Source organism: Rhinopithecus roxellana, chromosome 13 (genome assembly GCF_007565055.1).
Source record: "Rhinopithecus roxellana isolate Shanxi Qingling chromosome 13, ASM756505v1, whole genome shotgun sequence".
NCBI lineage: Eukaryota > Metazoa > Chordata > Mammalia > Primates > Cercopithecidae > Rhinopithecus > Rhinopithecus roxellana.
The window spans coordinates 109689495-109708151 of record NC_044561.1 but is presented as its reverse complement, the minus strand read 5'-3'; the positions used below and the strand labels follow the sequence as shown (position 1 = coordinate 109708151).

Here is an 18657-nt window from a genome sequence, read left to right as displayed (position 1 = left end):
CTGCTTTCTCCAACAAATCAATGCCATGAGCAAATGGGAGTGGGCAAGAAAATGGGTAGAAGGAGGGCGTATAGTTATGAAGATACTTACAGAGGAAGAGTCAGCAACAACAAAACAGCCAATGTGGCCACATCATTCTCATACTTAAACCCTCTGGCCCCTGCCCACATCTCTGGCTGCACCTCTCATCATGCCCCTCTGTGCTCTGGCCACAGGCACCTTCATTCGGTTCCTTGAACTAGCCCCTTCCTTTATTCTGAGTCCCTTGCATGTGCAATGCCCTCTCCCTGGAATGTTGCCCTCGCCCCTTGCCCACTTCGCCTGGCACAAGCCTGCTCATTCCTTCAGTCTCAGCTTAAACACTGTCTCCTTGGCAGGGACCACAGCCCAGGGTAAGATCAGGTCTCTCCCCCTTGTTATATACCCTCGATGTACTCTGTACTTCTCACGGGAGCACATGGGGGTATATTTTTGTTATCTGCTTTCCTCCCAAGGACCAGATGCTCCTCAGGTGCAGACACTACATCTTTCAGCAGAGTCTGAAATGTAGTAGGCACTAAATAAAAATCTCCTTAATGGGTACATGAACAAATAAAGCATTAACTATGTGGTTCAACCCACCAGGTGGGAATTCAGGGGTGCGCTAAATCAAAAAGGCCCACTGTAGACCCCGCTGATCTTAGTTGCGGTGGCATCTACTGTTAGTACTCAGAACCCAGCCTGGCACTCAGAGAAGCTCAGGCTCCCAAGGAAACACTCACCGCCTCGTGGGACTTGGGAATGGGTACGATGATGGCCAGCACACAGATGAGCTGGAAGATGGCTCCCAGGAAGAGTCCGTACCGTAGCAAGTTCTCCAAGAAAGTGGGCTCGGGCACCTCCGGAGGTGAGAAGTCTAGGTCAGAGGCCATGGCCCAAGTTGCTGGCTGCCTGACGTCTCTTCTGACTCGCCACTCTTCAGAGCCAACTTGTAAATGCAAAGAGTCAGTGTCATATTTCTGTAACTGACTTTTATTTATTTATTTTTGAGACGGAGTCTCACTCTGTCACCCAGGCTGGAGTGCAATGGCACGATCTTGGCTCACTGCAACTTTGGCCTCCTGGGTTCAAGCCATTCTCTTGCCTCGGCCTCCCGAGTAGCTGAGATTACAGGTATGGGCCACCACATCCGGATGATTTTTGTATTTTCAGTAGAGACAGGGTTTTACCATGTTGGCCACGCTGGTCTCAAACTCCTGACCCCAGGTGATCTGCCCGCCTCAGCCTGCCAAAGTGCTAGGATTACAGGCGTGAGCCACCGCACCCAGCCTGTAACTGACTTTTAGCTTGAACAAACACACACACACACCCCCAAGAACATATACAGGAATTGTGAAATGTTAACAATTCTTGAATCTAAGCTGGGGACATAAGGTTAGTCACTGAACCATTCTTTCAACTTTTCTGTACGTCTGATGTTTTCCAAATATAAAGTTGAGAAAAATAAATAAATGCAAAGGGAAGCACTTCAACAAAAATCTCAAATCAACATACATTTACTAAAGGCTTGCCACATTTCAGGTTTTGTTGTTTATTTATTCATCTAGTCATCCATTCAACAAATATTTCTTGAATACCAAGCACTGAAGAATGGGCAAAACAGACAAACCCCTGCTTTCTTGGGGCCTACATGCTCAGGATGGAAGGAGACAATGTACACATTGAGACATGATATGCCAGGTAGTGATAAGCATTTTGGAAAAAACTTAAGGGCATCACTTTATTTTGTGACAAGAAGGCTCTCTCTGAAGAACAGAGATGGGAATAGAGTGGAAGAGATAAGAAGTGAGAGAGTGAGCCATTTGAGTATCCGAGGGAAACATGTTCCAGGCAGGGAAGAAAGCAAGTGTGGAGGCCCCAGGGTGGGGAAATGAGGCCAATACAGGGAGAGAAGTGATCAGGAGGGAGGGTGGAAGGAGGTAAGATCAGAGATGAATGGGGTTGGACCCTGATACCTCCAAGTTGATTGAGTAAAATGTAAAGCCACTGAAGGGTTTTGAGCAGAAAAGTGACATGATCTGACTTCCATTTTTAAATGGAGGAGGGACAACAAGGGGAGGGACAAAGTGGACACAGGGAGAGCCAGGAGGAGGCCCCTGCCAATTAGCCAGACAAGAGCTGCTGATGGCGTGAATGACAGGGGCAGTGGTGGCCAGTGGTGCAAGGTCCCACCTCAGTCCAGCTCTCCAGCCTCTCCTCTCGGCAGGGCCCCCGCTCCTAATATCCTGGTTGAACTGAAAGAACTGCTGTGGTTCTCCAAGAGCACTGGGCTCTTTCAAAATCCTGGGCCTCTGCCCAAGCTGCATACTCTGCAAAGAATGTCCTTTCCCACTTTGACTGCTTGACAAAGCCCCAACTCTGCCTCTAAGGCTGAGCTCAAGTGTCATCTCTCCAACATGCCTTTCCTGTCACCCTCCTCTTCCACTGGCATGGCTGAACTGCTCCCCCTCTACCACAGCACCCATCAGTGGCTTTCTTCTGCCCATCCCAATGATAAAGTGGAAAATTTACTTTGGAATCAGGCCTATCTGGATCTAAAACCCTTTGTGTTTCCAGAGATCTGTGCCACAATGCAATGTTTTGCTAAGTCTGAGCTATCCAATATGGTGGCCATGAGCCACACATGACTATTACGACTTGAAACGCAGTGAGTTTGAATTGAGATGCTAATTAGACACTCATTTTTTTTTTTTTTTTTTTTTTTTTTTTTGAGAAGGAGTCTCGCTCTGTCACCCAGGCTGGAGTGCAGTGGCCAGATCTCAGCTCACTGCAAACTCCGCCTCCCGGGTTTACGCCATTCTCCTGCCTCAGCCTCCCGAGTAGCTGGGACTACAGGCGCCCGCCACCTCGCCCGGCTAGTTTTTTGTATTTTTTTAGTAGAGACGGGGTTTCACCGTGTTAGCCAGGATGGTCTCGATCTCCTGACCTCGTGATCCGCCCGCCTCGGCCTCCCAAAGTGCTGGGATTACAGGCTTGAGCCACCGCGCCCGGCGACACTCATTTTTAAAGACTTAGTATGAAAATAAGAATGTAATCTATCTCATTCATAATGTTTTCATATTGATTACATGTTGAAATGACTGCAGTGGCTCACACCTGTAATCCCAGCACTTTGGGAAGCCACAGTGAGCAGATCACTTGAGCTCAGGAGTTCGAGACCAGCCTGGACAACATAGCGAGACCCCATCTCTACAAAAAAAATAATAAATTAGCCAGGAGTGGTGGCTCACTCCTGTATTCCCAGCTACTCCAGAGGCTGAGGTGGGAGGATCACTTGAGCCCAGGAGCTCAAGGCAGTGAGCCGTGATCATGCCACTGCACTCCAGCCTGAGTGGCAGAGCGAGACCCTGCCCCCATCCCACCATGACACCAAAAAATACACGTAAAAAACAATTGGCTGGGCATGGTGGGTTACGTCTGTAAGCCCAACACTTTGACAGGCCAAGGCAAATGCATCACTTGAGCCCAGGAGTTCAAAACCAGCCTGGGCAACAGAGTGGGAACCTGTCGCTATAAAAAATTTAAAAATTAGCCAGACATGGTGGTGCACACCTGTAGTCCCAGCTACTTGGAAGGCTGAGGCAGGAGAATTGCTTCAGCTGGGAGGTCGAGGCTGCAGTGAGCCAGTGAGTCATGATTGCGTCACTGCACTCCACCCTGAGTGACAGGGTGAGAGACCCTGTTTTAAAAAAAAAAATTGAATTGAAAGCAAGGACTCAAGATACTAATGTTCATAGCACCATTATTCACAATAGCCAAAAGATGGAAACAACTAAGAGTCCATAAACAGACAAATGGATAAACAAAACGTAGTATATACATACAATGGAATATTACTCAGCCATAAAGGAAATGTAATTCTGATACATGCTACAACATGAATGAACCTTGAAAACATTATGAACTTTGAATAAATATATATGAAATAAGCTAGACACAAAAGAACACATATTATATGAATCCTCTTATATGAGGTACCCAGAACAGGCAAATTCAGAGACAGAAAGTAGAATTGAGGTTACCAAGGACTGGAGGGAAGGGAAACGGAGGTTATTGTTTAGTGGGTACAGAGTTTCAGTTTGCAAAGATGAAAAAGTTATAGAAATAGACAGTGATGATGGTTATACAACACTGCAAATACCACTGAATCTTAAACTTAAGAATGGTTAAAATGGTAAATTTGTTACATATATTTTGTCACAATTTTTAAAAAATCTGTTTCTTTTTACCCATTTATTTATTTATTTATTTAGAGACAGGGTCTCACTCTGTCACCCAGGCTGGAGTACAATGGCACAAACATAGCTCACTGTAGCCTTAAACTCTTAGGCTCAATCAATCCTCCTGCCTGAGCCTCCCAAAGTGTTGGGATTACAGGCATTGTCCCTTTTTGCTTTTTAAATGTGGCTACTGGAAAATGTAAAATTATACATAGCTTATATATTTCCATGGGGAAGCCCTGGGGTAGAGACAATCCTAAAGACCTGCCTCGCGGGGCGCGGTGGCTCACGCCTGTAATCCCAGCACTTTGGGAGGCTGAGGCGGGCGGATCACCTGAGATCAGGAGTTTGAGACCAGCCTGACCAACATGGAGAAATCCCATCTCTACTAAAAATACAAAAAAATTAGCCGGGAAAAAAAAAAAAAAAAAAAAATTAGCCGGGCATGGTGGCAGGTGCCTGTAATCCCAGCTACTTGGGAGGCTGAGGCAGGAGAATCGCCTGAACCCGGGAGACGGAGGTTGCAGTGAGCTGAGATCACGCCATTGCACTCCAGCCTGGGCAACAAGAGTGAAACTCCATCTGAAAACAAAAAGGCCTGTCTCCACCTTGGCTCTGCTGCTTCACTGCTTTGCACCATGTTTCCAACATGAAGTAACCGAAGAATAATAAAAACGACCTTCGTAAGTAAACAGAGCCGGACTCACACACAAGTATTGCTTCCCTTTCAACCTGGTCACTTCGGAAGGTCATGTGCCTGGGGCAACAGGATGGCCACTTTTCACATCAGTCTGTCTACCATGGAAATGGCCTTCAAAGCTTGAGGCTCTTTTTTTTTTTTTCCAGAATCCTCAGAGCTGGCAGATCTTCATCCTCCCAGGAAGGATTTCACTTCTGGAAAGAGCCCAACATCATCTGGTTCCAAGTGCAGTGAATCAGGTGGCACTGAGCTCAGGAATACCATTTTTGGTCAAATACAAGGTATGATGCTCAGACTCCAAGCAGATTACTTGGGGTGGCTCATAAACTGGCCCTGAAGTAAATTCCAAAGCGGCTGCAAGAACAGCTTCACTGGAAGAAATGTAACAGCCTCTACCAGCACCACTACGTGAATACCAACGCTTAAGAATGCGTTCTCATTTCTCCGCAGTTGCACCTCATAAAGTGTGCATTTTTTAAAATGTCCTTGGCCCCAAGCTTTTTGCTTAAAGCTGTAACAAGCTTTATGAGCTTATAAATACCCGGATTCACTAGTGTTACTACTAACAGCAACATTGTGATAATAAATATTTGGAGTGGTACAATAGAAAGATAAGGCAAGAGTCGGGAAGCAGAGGACAAAAGCCGCGGCTCTATCTGCAAGTAGCTACACTTTGGGCTAATAATCTCTTGACCTCTGCAGACTGGATGTTCTCATGAGCCAAGCAACAATACTACCTATAATAACATTTAGGTCTTTAAAAAAAAATGGCAATTAGACAAAATATAACAAGAGCCATAATAGTGATTATATCCTTTGACTGAATAACTTACTTCCTAGAATTTATAGTAAGGAAACAATTCAAAAGAAGAAAAAGCCTTCAGGTAGAAAAAAGTTCATGGCAGCACTAGTCATAATACCGAAAAACAGGAAGCAACCCAGCGTCCAGCAATCAGGAAGCAGTTAACCCAGTGAGGGTGCATCACCGTATAATCCCTCTTCACTAACATGGCAAACATAAACATTGTGGATCAGCTCAGTGGAAAGTCTTTGCAAAGTAACATTAATTGAAAAAAAAAAAGCAATTGTATAAACACTATGATTGGAACCATCTATAAGCTGATTTCATGGGCCAAAGATCAAAAGAGGCCACAGAAATATAAATAGTTGCTGTTAAGGTGAATAAGTCATGAGCTTTAATTTTTTGGACTGTTATGAAACAATAAAGTATCTAAGAAAAATCTACGCCCTACCTACTTCCTTCACAAGGCTTTTGTTTGGGTATAATGACACACTGTCCAATAAAGCTTTCTGCAGTGATGGAAACGCTCTGTATTTGTGTTCTTCAGATGGTAGCCACCAGCCACACGCGGCTACTGAAAACTTAAATGCGGTTACAGAGAAACTAAATTTTTAATTTTATTTAACTAATTAACAATAAAAAAGCCACATGTGGCCAAAGGTTCCCTACTGGACAGCACAGGTATAATAGGAGGCTGGTTGTGAAAAGGTTCTGGAAAACAAACTGCTCTACACATACTGTGTGTGCCGTACAGCTCTCATCTAGTTCTCTCTGCACCTCTGTGCTTTACTTCCCAGCTCTCCTGCCAGTATTTCTGAGTTTTCTTTCCTGATGACCGAAGTCAAACAAGTCCTATTCATCCTGCAGATCTCAACTAGGAGACATTTACCCCTTCAACTCACCGTGACAGGCTTTGTTCCCCGGCCATTGTTCCAGCAGCAGCAGCAGTCGGCAAATGAATGGCCAGGTGTTGCGAACAGCACTTTACAGGCAGCAACTCATGCACTTCGCCACCACGCTGGGAGGTGGTATTACTAATGAGGATGAGGAAACCAAGGCTTGGAGAGGTTATGTGACCTACCCAGGGATAACCTGGCTGATAAGTGGCAAAGGCAAGATTCAAAGGGGCCGGTTTCTCCAGAGCCAGGGCTCTTACCCACTATGTCAATTGTTTTCAAACTGCAGGCTGTGGCCCATTAGTGAGCCACGAAAACCATTTAGGGGGCTGCAACCAGCATTTTTTCTTTTATTAGGCAGCACTTTATTTAAGTAGGTAAATAACAATAGGAAATATCAGAGAGTATCACATTAAGGGCCGGTATTATATGCTGAAGCTTTTTAAATACCCATCTACATCTGAGCATGTATGTGCTGGACCAAATTTTAGAATGTTATTTCTTATTGTTTGAGAAATATTACACTGGAATCTACTGTTTTCTACTTGATCCATTGTAATCTCTTGAACAGCAGGGATCTTGGGTATATCTTGAGTTTATGCCAGGTCCTGACTCGTAAATATGTGGTAAATGACTAAGCCTATGCCTCTGTTTCCCACCTTGAAAGCAAGAGCAGATGACTCAACCAACAGCGTCATCATTTAACAACAAGTAGGAGCTGAGAGGCTACAAGGTTTCCCTAGACTCTACTGGTGAGTCAGGGCAGAGCTGCTCTCCTGGCCTCTAGCCTTGTCCTGCTCCAGACTTGCTTACGGGTAGAGGTTTTCATACACCGGGAGACTTTCATACCCCTATCAGAATTTAACAAAAGGTGCCTAATCATTTATTACTGAACGAGGCAAATAATTTCATGAGGTTACTGGACACTGCAAAGTTCACCCCTGAGTGCCAGACAGTGGTGACAGAAGACATTAATTCATTGGACAAATATTTACTGTGAATCTACTATGTGCCAGGCACTGGTCTAGTCCTTGCCATGGAGTTTCCATTCAACTGGAAGTACTCACACACATACACATGCAATGTCGGGGTGAGTATTACAATACATACAGGAAGGAGGAAGAGGGTATATTTAATATGAAGTGGTCGGGGAAGGGCCTCTCTGTGAAGGTGACATTTCAACAGAGGAAAGAAGAAAGCAAAGGAATAAGTCATTTAAACATCTGCCAGAATATCCCAGGATGCAGGGACAGCAAGGGCCAAGTTTCTGAGGCAGGAATAAGTGTCATGATCAAGAACAGTCAAGTAAGCAAGCTGCAGGCCGTTATGAGGACTCTGGCCATTCTCTGAGTGAAAAGGGAGCTACTGGAAGGTTCTTAGCAAAGAAATCACATGGTCTGACTCATTTCAAAATGATGCCTCTGGCTGTTTTGTTGACAATAGACTGTAGGGAACAAGACTGAAAGCAAGGAGACCAGTGAAGAGGCTACTTTAATAGTCAAAAGACACACTTGTACCAGGGTGGTAGCTATGGAGGTGGTAAATTCTCAGCTTATAGATATATTTTGGAGAAAACCAACAGGAATGCTGAGGTGAAATCTGAACGAAGTTAAAAATAATCCCTGAAGGAGGGGAAACTATCCTGTATGACACCATAATTAGGAATACAAAATATTAAGCATTTGTCAAAACCCAAAAAACTTGACAGCACAAAGAGTAAACTTTTTAATGTATGCAAATATTTTTACAAACACATAGGAAGGCCGTGGCAGTGGCTCACACCCATAATCCCAGAACTGTGAGAGGCCAAGGCAGGAAGACTGCTTGAGCCCGGGAGTTTGAGACCAGCTTGTGCAACATAGTGAGACCCGCTTTTTAAAACACACCAACACACACACACCGCATGAAGTCAGGGTGTTCCAGGATGGAATGCAGAATGTGACATTTTGAATCTAAATGTATTAAACAACTTCACTGAAAGGGTGGCAGGGAATAGGGTGCTGACCTAAGTAACTTTGAACATGAGTGGAGCCTGTAAGACTGAAGGCAAAAGGAACTGCATATACACACTGTACTCTAGCTGATAAGTTGTTTCCCACAGGGGATACAGGGGGAGCAATTCTAAAACCATGATATATGCTAAGATGAACAATTAAGTAAATGTATGGTGAATGGTGGGAGTCGGGTTCGTCACAGGTGGAGTGGGAGGTTACAGATAAGCAAGAAAAGGAAGCTAGAACAGGGGTCCCCAAGCCCCAGGCCACAGACCAGTACCAGTCCATGGCCTGTCAGGAACCAGGCCGCACAGCAGGAGGTGAGCGGCAGGTGAGCAAGCAAAGCTTCATCTGTATTTACAGCTGCTCCCCATCACTCACATTACTGTCTGAGCTCCACCTCCTATCAGATCAGCGGCTGCATCAGATTCTCATAGAAACACGAACCCTACTGTGAACTGCACATGTGAGGGATCTAGGCTGAGGGCTCCTTATGAGAATCTAATGCCTGATGATCTGTCACTGTCTCCCATCACCCCCAGACGGGACTGTCTAACTGTAGGAAAACAAGCTCAGGGCTCCCACTGATTCTACATTATGGTGAGTTGTATGGTCATTCCATTATATATTACAATGTAATAGTAACAGAAATAAAGTACGCAATAAATGTAATGCACTTGAATCATCCCAAAACCATCCCCACCCCCAAGTCTGTGGAAAAATTGTCTTCCACAAAACCGGTCCCTGGTGCCAAAAAGGTTGGGGACTATTGAGCTAGAACAATCCACGTGGCATGATAAGAGCTGGACATCAGTTATGTTTAGCTGAACATAGATACAGGTGGTTACATATGGAAATACTTCTACATCTGGGCACCTACACATATGTCTCTTGCTCTGTCCACCGCGAAGGCCTAGAAGCAAGGACACTGAGAAGCACTGAGCGTACCTAGAGCCCAGATCTTGTTTTCGGGGCCATTCAATAAAAGAAGCCAGGGCTCCTTGGGAAATGGCTCATTCTAGGACTGGGGCAGAAACATACTAGATGAGTCTGGAATAGAAAGAAGGTGCTCAACAAAACAAAACAAAGCAAAACACATAGAGGAGGATACGTCAAAAAGATACAGGAGCCAAGTGGAAGAGCTCCCAATGGCCAATGGAGGAACAATTTGAGCAACAAAATAAAGTAGCACTGGATTCTGGTCCAAAGTATAAAATAAACATCCATGAGTTCAGGCCAGGTGTGGTGGCTCACGCCTGTAATCCCAGCAGTTCGGGAGGCCAAGGCAGGTGGATCACCTGAGGTCAGGAGTTCAAGATCAGCCTAGCCAACATAGTGAAACTCTACTAAAAATACAAAAATTAGCCAGCCATGGTGGTGGGTGCCTGTAATCCCAGCTACTCAGGAGGCTGAGGCAGGAGAATCGCTTGAACCCAGGAGGTGGAGGTTGCAGTGTGCCAAGATTGCACTACTGCACTCCAGCCTGGGCAACAGGCTGTCTCAAAACAAAACAAAACAAAACAAATCCATGAGTTCACACCGATACAAATAAATGGCTGTAAGCAAAAAATAAATAGGGGAACAGACAAATTTCCCACAGAGAAGAACTCCAAATAATTTGCATAATATTCTGCCTTTAAGCATAGGGCATAATTTCATACTCCTTAAATGTGTGCTGTACATAATGACTTTCTCGAAAAGTACAGTGCGGAAAGTGCGGGAGGAAAAGTAACTCTACACTGGAAAAGCCTGACTACTACCTCAAGCCAGGTGGCCCAAGTTAACAGATGTCAACAATGATAACTCATAACGATAGTATGTACCCTTGATATGATGTGATGAGAACAGCACTTTACCTCTGTGGTTGGATTAGTCCATTTTCATACTACTTTGAAGAAATACCCGAGACTGGGTAATTAATAAAGAAAAAGAGGTTTAATGGACTCAAACAGTTCCACATGGCTGGGGAGGTCTCACAATCAAGGCGAAAGGCAAAGGGGAGGTAAAGGGGAGACAAAGGCACGTCTTACGTGACGGCAGGCAAGAAAGCGTGTGCAGGGGAACTGCCCTTTATAAAACCATCAGATCTCCTGAGACTTCCTATCAGGAGAATGGCATGGGAAAAACCCACCCCCATGATTCAATGACCTCCCATCAGGTCCCTCTCAAATGTGGGGATTATGGAAGTTACAATTCAAGATGAGATTTGGGTGGGGACACAGCCAAACCCTATCAGTGGTCCTCCTCCCCCAAAACCTACTACCCTGATCTTACTCATGTCAAAAACAGGCAAATCCTAATTAAAGGTCCTTCTGCAAAATATCTGACCAGTCAGTACTATTTTCAAAACCCTCAAGTTCATCTAAAACAAGGAAAGTTTTAGGAAGGAAACAGAGAAGAGGAGCCTAAGGAGATACGATGACTAAATGTAATAGGGTGCCCTGGATAATACTGGGACAGAAAAATGACATTAGGGAAAAACTAAGGAAATATGAATAAAGTACAGATTAGAGTTAATAATAATGTATCAATATTGGTTCAGTAATTGTGACAACATGTAAGATGTTAATAATAGGGGAAATGTAGGCTACATGGGCACTCACTGAAGTATCTTTGCAATACCTTTGTAAATCTAAAATTATTCTAAAACAAAAATGTTACTGGGGAAAAAAAGAATGGGTCAACATTTCAAAACAAATAACCACTGAGACAAGTGAGCTCAAGACTTAGCAAATACTAAATCTTCTCTTAAGACTGAAAAACTCAGATTTCACAACTGCCACAGGCCTTACCATCTCCCAACGTTGTGTACTGTGCTAGTAGGCCATTCTTGGCTTCTAATGAAGTAACTTTAAATTCTGTTGTGAAAATTCAACTGAAATTCAACTGAAAACAGACTGGGGAGTAGAAACCAGTGCCAGAAGCTACTGTTTTAGGCCGGGCACAGTGGCTCACGTTGGTAATCCCAAACACTTTGGGAGATCCAGGAGAGAGGATATCTTGCCTCCGAAGTTCGAGACCAGCCTGGGCAACATAGTGAGACTCCATCTCTATTTGAACTTTTTTTTCTTTTTAATTAAAAAGAAAAAAAAGCTGTGTGTGGTGGCTCCCACCTGTAATCCCAACACTTTGGGAGGCCGAGGCGGGTGGATCACCTGAGGTCGGGAGTTTGAGACCAGTCTGGCCAACATGGTGAAACCCTTTCTCTACAAAAATTAGCCACACGTGGTGGCACACGTCTGTAATCCCAGCTACTCAGGAAGCTGAGGCAGGAGAATCGCTTGAATCCAAGAAGCGGAGGTTGTAGCGAGCCGAGATCCCGCCACTGCCCTTCAGCGTGGGTGACAGAGGGATTCCGTCTCTAAATAAATACATAGAATGGCTTTTTTAAAAAAGAAAGTAAGGGCCGGGCGCGGTGGCTCAAGCCTGTAATCCCAGCACTTTGGGAGGCCGAGACGGGCGGATCACGAGGTCAGGAGATCGAGACCATCCTGGCTAACACGGTGAAACCCCGTCTCTACTAAAAACTACAAAAAACTAGCCGGGCGACGTGGCGGCGCCTGTAGTCCCAGCTACTCGGGAGGCTGAGACAGGAGAATGGCGTGAACCCGGGTCCGGCCACAGCACTCCAGCCTGGGTGACAGAGCGAGACTCCGTCTCAAAAAAAAAAAAAAAAAAAAAAAAAGAAAAGAAAGTAAGGGCCGGGCGCGGTGGCTCAAGCCTGTAATCCCAGCACTTTGGGAGGCCGAGACGGGCGGATCACGAGGTCAGGAGATCGAGACCATCCTGGCTAACACAGTGAAACCCCGTCTCTACTAAAAAATACAAAAAACGAGCGACGAGCCGGGGGAGGTGGCGGGCGCCTGTAGTCCCAGCTACTCGGGAGGCTGAGGCAGGAGAATGGCGTAAACCCGGGAGGCGGGGCTTGCACTGAGCTGAGATCCGGCCACTGCACTCCAGCCTGGGCGACAGAGCGAGACTCCGTCTCAAAAAAAAAAAAAAAAGAAAGAAAGTAAGTTACCGCTTTATGGCAGTGGGCTGTATAGCCTGGCCCGTCCCATTATAACAAATTCCTAAGAACTGCGCAAAACTAGATTAGAATGCAAAGCTAAGCCACTTCTCTGGGCAAAGTCACACTGGTAGCCAGTGGGCTGAAACTGGTGTGCAGATGCCCTGCAAAATATAATTATTAATCTAAATGTGTTGTCACCATTTTAAAAGTGTTTCTTATATTCATTTCTCGCTTCTCTTAAAATGAATTCGTCCAACAAACATGCACTGTGCACCTACTAAGGGCTTTACATTCACCACCTCGCTTTACCAGCAGTACAAGAGCGTATGTCCGTTTTAGAGGACGAAACTGAGGGCCAGAGAAGAACCGTGACTTGCCCACGGTAACACAGCCATATGGATTCCAACCCTGACCAGACTCACTCTGGAGCTCAGGGTTCTCCTACTGCTCCACCCGTGGAAGGAAAGGCCCGGACCAGGCCATGAGGAGCCCTGGGTTCTGGTCCAGCCTCCGCACGACAGCGCAGGGCTGCACCAGGCGAGGCCCTCCGCCTCCCGGGGGGGCTCAAACTCCCCTCCGGAAGTAACTTTTGAACGACCGCCGCGGGAACTTATTCAGGCCCTGAGCGGAGCGACAGCCTGGCCCGCCGAGCGGCGCCGCTGGGAACACGCCGGCCGGAAAAGCCAGACCGCTGAGCCAAGCACAGCTCTCTCTCGGTTCCCGCCCCGCCGCGAGGCCGCTACACTCACCTGCCGCGCCGCCGCGCTGCTCCCCCGGAAGTAGTTCCCCGCGACCCTGAGTCCCGGAAGTGACGCGCACTGAGCAACCAACGGGCTCTGTTCCGACTGCGTTGCCTGCTTTCCGGGTGAACCACCGCTGGGTTTTGTCGACTTTTGTCCCTGTTCTGTGGGTTTGAGCTGTACAAAGAGGTTTGGGGAAACGAAATCCAGAACTTGTCAATTCTTTAAGCTGCTATATCACTCAGCTCGTTTCAGCACATTTTTTTTTTAATTGAAACAAAAGAAATTATTTCTAGGGGCTGGGCACGGTGGCTCACGCCTGTAATCCCAGCACTTTGGGTGGCCGAGGCGGACGGATCACTTGAGGTCAGGAGTTCGAGACCAGCCTGGTCAACATGGTGAAACACCGTCTCTACCAAAAATACAAAAATTAGCCAGGCATGGTGGTGGGCGCCTGTAATCCCAGCTGCTTGGGAGGCTGAGGCAAGAGAATCGCTTGATGCCGGGAGGCAGAGGTTGCAGTGAGCCGAGATTACGCCACTGCACTCCAGACTGGGCGACAGAATGAGACTCTGCCTCAAAAAAAAAAAAAGTTACTTATTCATAGCAATGGGCTGTATAGCCTGGCCCGTCTCATTGTAACAAATTCCTAAGAACTGCGCGAAAGTAGATTAGAATTTTGTCCTATGCAAAGCTAAGCCATCTCCCAGAGCAGAGCACAGTCACAAATGGTAGCTGGTGAGCTAAAACGGGTGTGCAGATGTCCTGCAAAATGTTAATATGAATGTATTGTCACCATTTCAAAAGTGTTTCTCACACTCATTTCCTTAATTTTATGCCAGGTCCTGAGCTAGGAGCCTACAATGCAGAGAGGAGACAAACAGAAACACCTCTTGTAATTCAGACAGAAGCAAACATTATAATTCATTCAAAAAGCATTCACGGAGCGCCTACTCTATGCTTTGTGCTGGTAACTGAGGACACAGTGCTAAACCAGACACATACAGTCTCTGCCCTTGTGGTGCTTACAGTCTGTTGGAAGGAGACAGACTAATTAAATGAATGTGTAATCATATAACAGGATAAGTTTTTTGAAGGCCAAAAACAGTGTTCCATGATTAAGAAGGGGTGGGGACCAAGTAGTAGGAGAAAAAGGAACCTAGATGAGAGTGTGATAACCAGCCTCCTCCATCAACCCCGGTGATTCTTGGCTGCTAGTATCCATACCCCTCCGTAGTCACCTCCCACCATGAAAAGGACTGACCACTATAACCCACAGGATATTGCGGAAATCTTGGAGCACGAGTTCCAAGATAAAGTCATAAAAGACATTGGAACTTCCTCTTTGCTCTGTCAGGATCACTCATGGGGAATCTGTGTTGTGAGGACACTCAAGCAGTCCTATGGAGAGGCTCACATGGGGAGTAACTGAGCTGCCTGCCAACAACCAGCTCTAACTTGCCAGCCGTGTGTATGAGCCAAGTGGCTCCAGCAGTCCTAGTCAAGCTTTCGAATGACTGTGGCCTGGCCAAAATCTTCAATATAAACTCAAGAACAACCTTGAGCCAGAAACACCTGGCAACATCACTTGAATGCCTGCCTCACAGAAATTGTGAAATACTAAATGTTATTGTTTTAAACTCCTAAGTCTTAGGATAATTGGTTATGCAGCCTAGATAACATACATAGAGGATCAAGGAACAGAGGTTAGATACCAGAGACTCAAAAAAAACAAAAAACAAAAAGAGACCTATATCTTGCCCTAAACAAATTCACTCTCTAGGAAGACAAATAATTCACTCAACATTCACTAATCCCATACTATGTGAGGTGGCACGGGGGACCCAAAATGCATGATTTATTCATTTAACAAATATTTATGGAGTTTCTACTCTGGATCATGCACTATGCAACTGGGAAGACAATGGTGAGTAGGTGTGTCCCTACCCTGATTGTGCTTATAGACTAGGGGTCAATGTGTCACCCCCACTAGTCATTCACACAGATAAATGTACACTTAAAAACCAAGAGACGTGTTGGGAAGGAAGAAGGGGGAACCATGAGAGACGCAATAACATGGGAGATACAATCAAGAGAGGTGATCAGGGAAGATGTCCCTGAGGAGAACCCATTTCTGGTAAGAAATGAAGAATGAGGCCAGGAGTGGTGGCTCACGTCTATAATCCTAGCATTTTGGGAAGCTAGGTGGGCAGATTGCTTGAGCCCAGGAGTTTGAGATCAGCCTGGTCTACATGATGAAACCCCGTCTCTACAAAAAATACCCGAAAAATTAGCCAGGCATGGTGGTGTGCACCTGCAGTCTCACCTACTTGGGAGGTTGAGGCAGGAGAATTGCTTGAACCTGGGAGGCAGAGGTTGCAGTGAGCCGAGGTCGCACCACTGCACTCCAGCATGGGCAACAAAGTGATACTTCATCTCAAGAAAAGAAATAAAGAATGAGGAGGACTTTGCCAGGCAAAGAGAAGGAGGAAAAAGCACGATGGGTAGTGGAAAGGCTGGGTAGTGAGAAATGGCTTGGGGCGTAAGAATAGATGAGGGGGTTACACTGAGTCCTGCAGGGTGCACATGTTTAGGACGGGACTTTGTACTTGCCCTGGACTCACTGCGGGGTGTGAGTGAGGAGAGTGTTTTCTGGGTTGAATTGTGTCCCTCCAAAAAGCTGTGTTTGAGCCCTAACCCCCAGTATCTCGCAATGGGATCTTATTTGGAGATAGGAGCTTTACAAAGGTAATCAAGTTAAAATGAGAGTGTTAGGGTAGTCCCTAATCCAGTATGACTGCGATACTTATAAAAAGGGGAAATTTTGACAGGGCACGATGGCTCTTGTCCGTAATCCCAGCACTTTGGGAGGCTGAGATGAGAGGATCGCTTGAGCTCAGGAGTTGGAGGCTGAAGTGAGTTACGATCTCACCTCTGCACTCCAGCCTGGGTGACAGAGCGAGACCCTGTCTCTAAGAACGAGAAGAATTTATTTTAAAAGAGGGGGGGCCGGGCGCGGTGGCTCAAGCCTGTAATCCCAGCACTTTGGGAGGCCGAGACGGGCGGATCACGAGGTCAGGAGATCGAGACCATCCTGGCTAACACGGTGAAACCCCGTCTCTACTAAAAATACAAAAACTAGCCAGGCGAAGTGGCGGGCGCCTGTAGTCCCAGCTACTCGGGAGGCTGAGGCAGGAGAATGGCGTAAACCCGGGAGGCGGAGCTTGCAGTGAGCTGAGATCCGGCCACTGCACTCCAGCCCCGGCGACAGAGTGAGACTCTGCCTCAAAAAAAAATAAAAAATAAAAAATAAAAAAATAAAAATAAAAGGGGGGAACATGGACACAGATGCACACATAGAACGTCATGTGAACATGAAGTTAAATATCAGGACGATGCCTCTACAGCTAAGGAACACCACAGATGGCCAGCAGGCCACCAGAAGCTAGGCAAGAGGCATAGGACAGGCTCCTCACAGTCCTCAGATGGTGCCACCGACACTTTGATTTCAGATTCTTAGCCCCCAGAACTGGGAAAAAGTAAATATCTGTTGTTTAAACTACTCTGTTTGTGGGGCTTTGTTAGAGCAGCCCCTGCATGCTAATCCGAGTGTGCAGGTGCTTTGAAACCTGTTACTCTCTGTATCCAAATGTAAAAGATCGCCCGAGTGACTGCTGCAGGCCCAGTGACAGGCACAGCTACTTGCTCACTCTCTAGAAGCTCCTAGTGGCCTGCAACTGAGTTTTGCTGTCTCTGTGCCCTGCATGGCTCCATAAGCACCACAGCACGGTGGAGAGCTTTGTGGCAGGCTTATTTCTATCCTAATATCTGTGCAAGGCACAGTGATTGCACAATGAAGGAAAAATCCAAAAAAGCCATAACCTCTGCTCTGAAAAATACTTTCTTAGAGTCACACTTGACCGAGTGAGCCAGTTTTGTATTAACTGTAGCTGCTGTTTATTGCATATTCATATGTGTAAAGGTGCCAAGCACTTTACACATATCAATATTCTCCCCCAGCACCCCTATGAAGTAGGCATTACAGGTGAAGAAACCTAAGGCTGGAAAAGTTAAGCAACTTCCCTAAGGCCTCGCAGAGACTGCATGCATAACCTTTGCACTACCCAGCCTTCCTGTGCAAGTCAGATGAGTGTACACACATGAAGGCTCTAGGAAGACGGGAAGGATCAGCAGGGACTGAAGTATTGAGGAAGGCTTCGTGGGGGAGGCAGCTCCATGTGGGTCCCGAATGATGGGCTAGATATGGATGTGGAAAAGGGAAAGTAGAGGCACAAGATTCGCTTTTCCACTTCAAGTCATTGCCTTTGTTGGTCTCTCTGTCTATAATGCTCTCTTCTGGCTCTCCACAAGACAGGTTCATTCTCTTTCTTTAGGACTTAGCCCCAGTCCCTCCCACCCTTCACTCCCCTTCCCTTCCCTTCCCTCCCCTCCCCTCCCCTCCCTTCCCCTCTCCTCCCCTCCCTTCCCCTCTCCTCCCCTCCCCTTCTTCCCTCTTTCTGTCTTTTTCATTTTTTCTTTTTTTTTTTTGAGACAGGGACTCACTCTGTCTCCCAGGCTGGAGTACAGTGGCATGATCTCAGCTCACTGCAACCTCCATCTCCCCAGCTCAAGCAATCCTTCCACCTCAGCCTCCTGAGTAGCTGGCACCATAGATATGTGCCACCACACCCGGCTAATTTTTGTATTTTTGATAGAGATGGGGTTTTGTCATGTTAACTAGGCTGGTCTCTAACTCGTGAGCTCAAGCGATCCACCTGCCTTGGTATCCCAAAGGTCTGGAATTACAGGCGTAAGCCACCACACCAAGCCCCAATACCTCCTTTTCAAGGCTCCACTGACCACCCTTTGCAGCTGACTATTTATCCTAAGGATGGCTGGTATTCCCCATCCCACATGCTCTTCTACCCAGTGACTGCTTTGAGCAGTAGACAACTATGGAAGAGATGATGTGTCAGTTTAAAGCATGGTGTTGAACTGGCCTGGAAATCAGCCACTATGTAAAAAGAATGACTACCCAGAGACCACCGAGCTGTGAGAAGCCCAGGCCACATAGGGAGAAAGAGTGCAAGGAGCATCAGGCATCAGACCCAAGAGAGAAGCAGCCACCTCGGGGTGGTGGAGAGATGGATACGTGTGATAAAGTAAATGTGGCAGAATGAAAGTGAAGCATAGAATCTGTTAGGTTAAGGATTGGCAAAAACCACAGTTACTTTTGTTCCAACCTAATAGATGG

General features: G+C 46.3%; 2 protein-coding genes across 4 annotated transcripts in view; both read right to left on the bottom strand.

The window, feature by feature from the left end:
* Positions 1–862, bottom strand: part of SRC (SRC proto-oncogene, non-receptor tyrosine kinase) — a 108005-nt gene extending 107143 nt beyond the window's left edge. The window contains exon 1 of the mRNA XM_030914937.1: positions 762–862. The gene's annotated coding sequence lies outside the window, so the exon portion shown is untranslated. The remainder of the gene's footprint in view (positions 1–761) is intronic.
* The window catches only part of MANBAL (mannosidase beta like), a 28161-nt gene extending 14704 nt beyond the window's left edge, over positions 1–13457 (bottom strand). The window contains exons 1-2 of one of the 3 annotated variants that reach the window (XM_010355327.1): positions 13413–13457; positions 762–967 (exon numbers count right to left, since the gene is read on the bottom strand). In XM_010355327.1, coding sequence (XP_010353629.1) covers positions 762–911 — 150 coding nt within the window. In that variant the 5' untranslated portion in view covers positions 912–967; positions 13413–13457. Of the gene's footprint in view, positions 1–761; positions 968–6663; positions 6817–13085; positions 13109–13412 lie in introns of those variants that run through there. The other 2 variants (XM_030914942.1, XM_030914941.1) reach the window with 2 other exon arrangements.
* Between the last annotated feature and the right edge of the window lie 5200 nt (positions 13458–18657).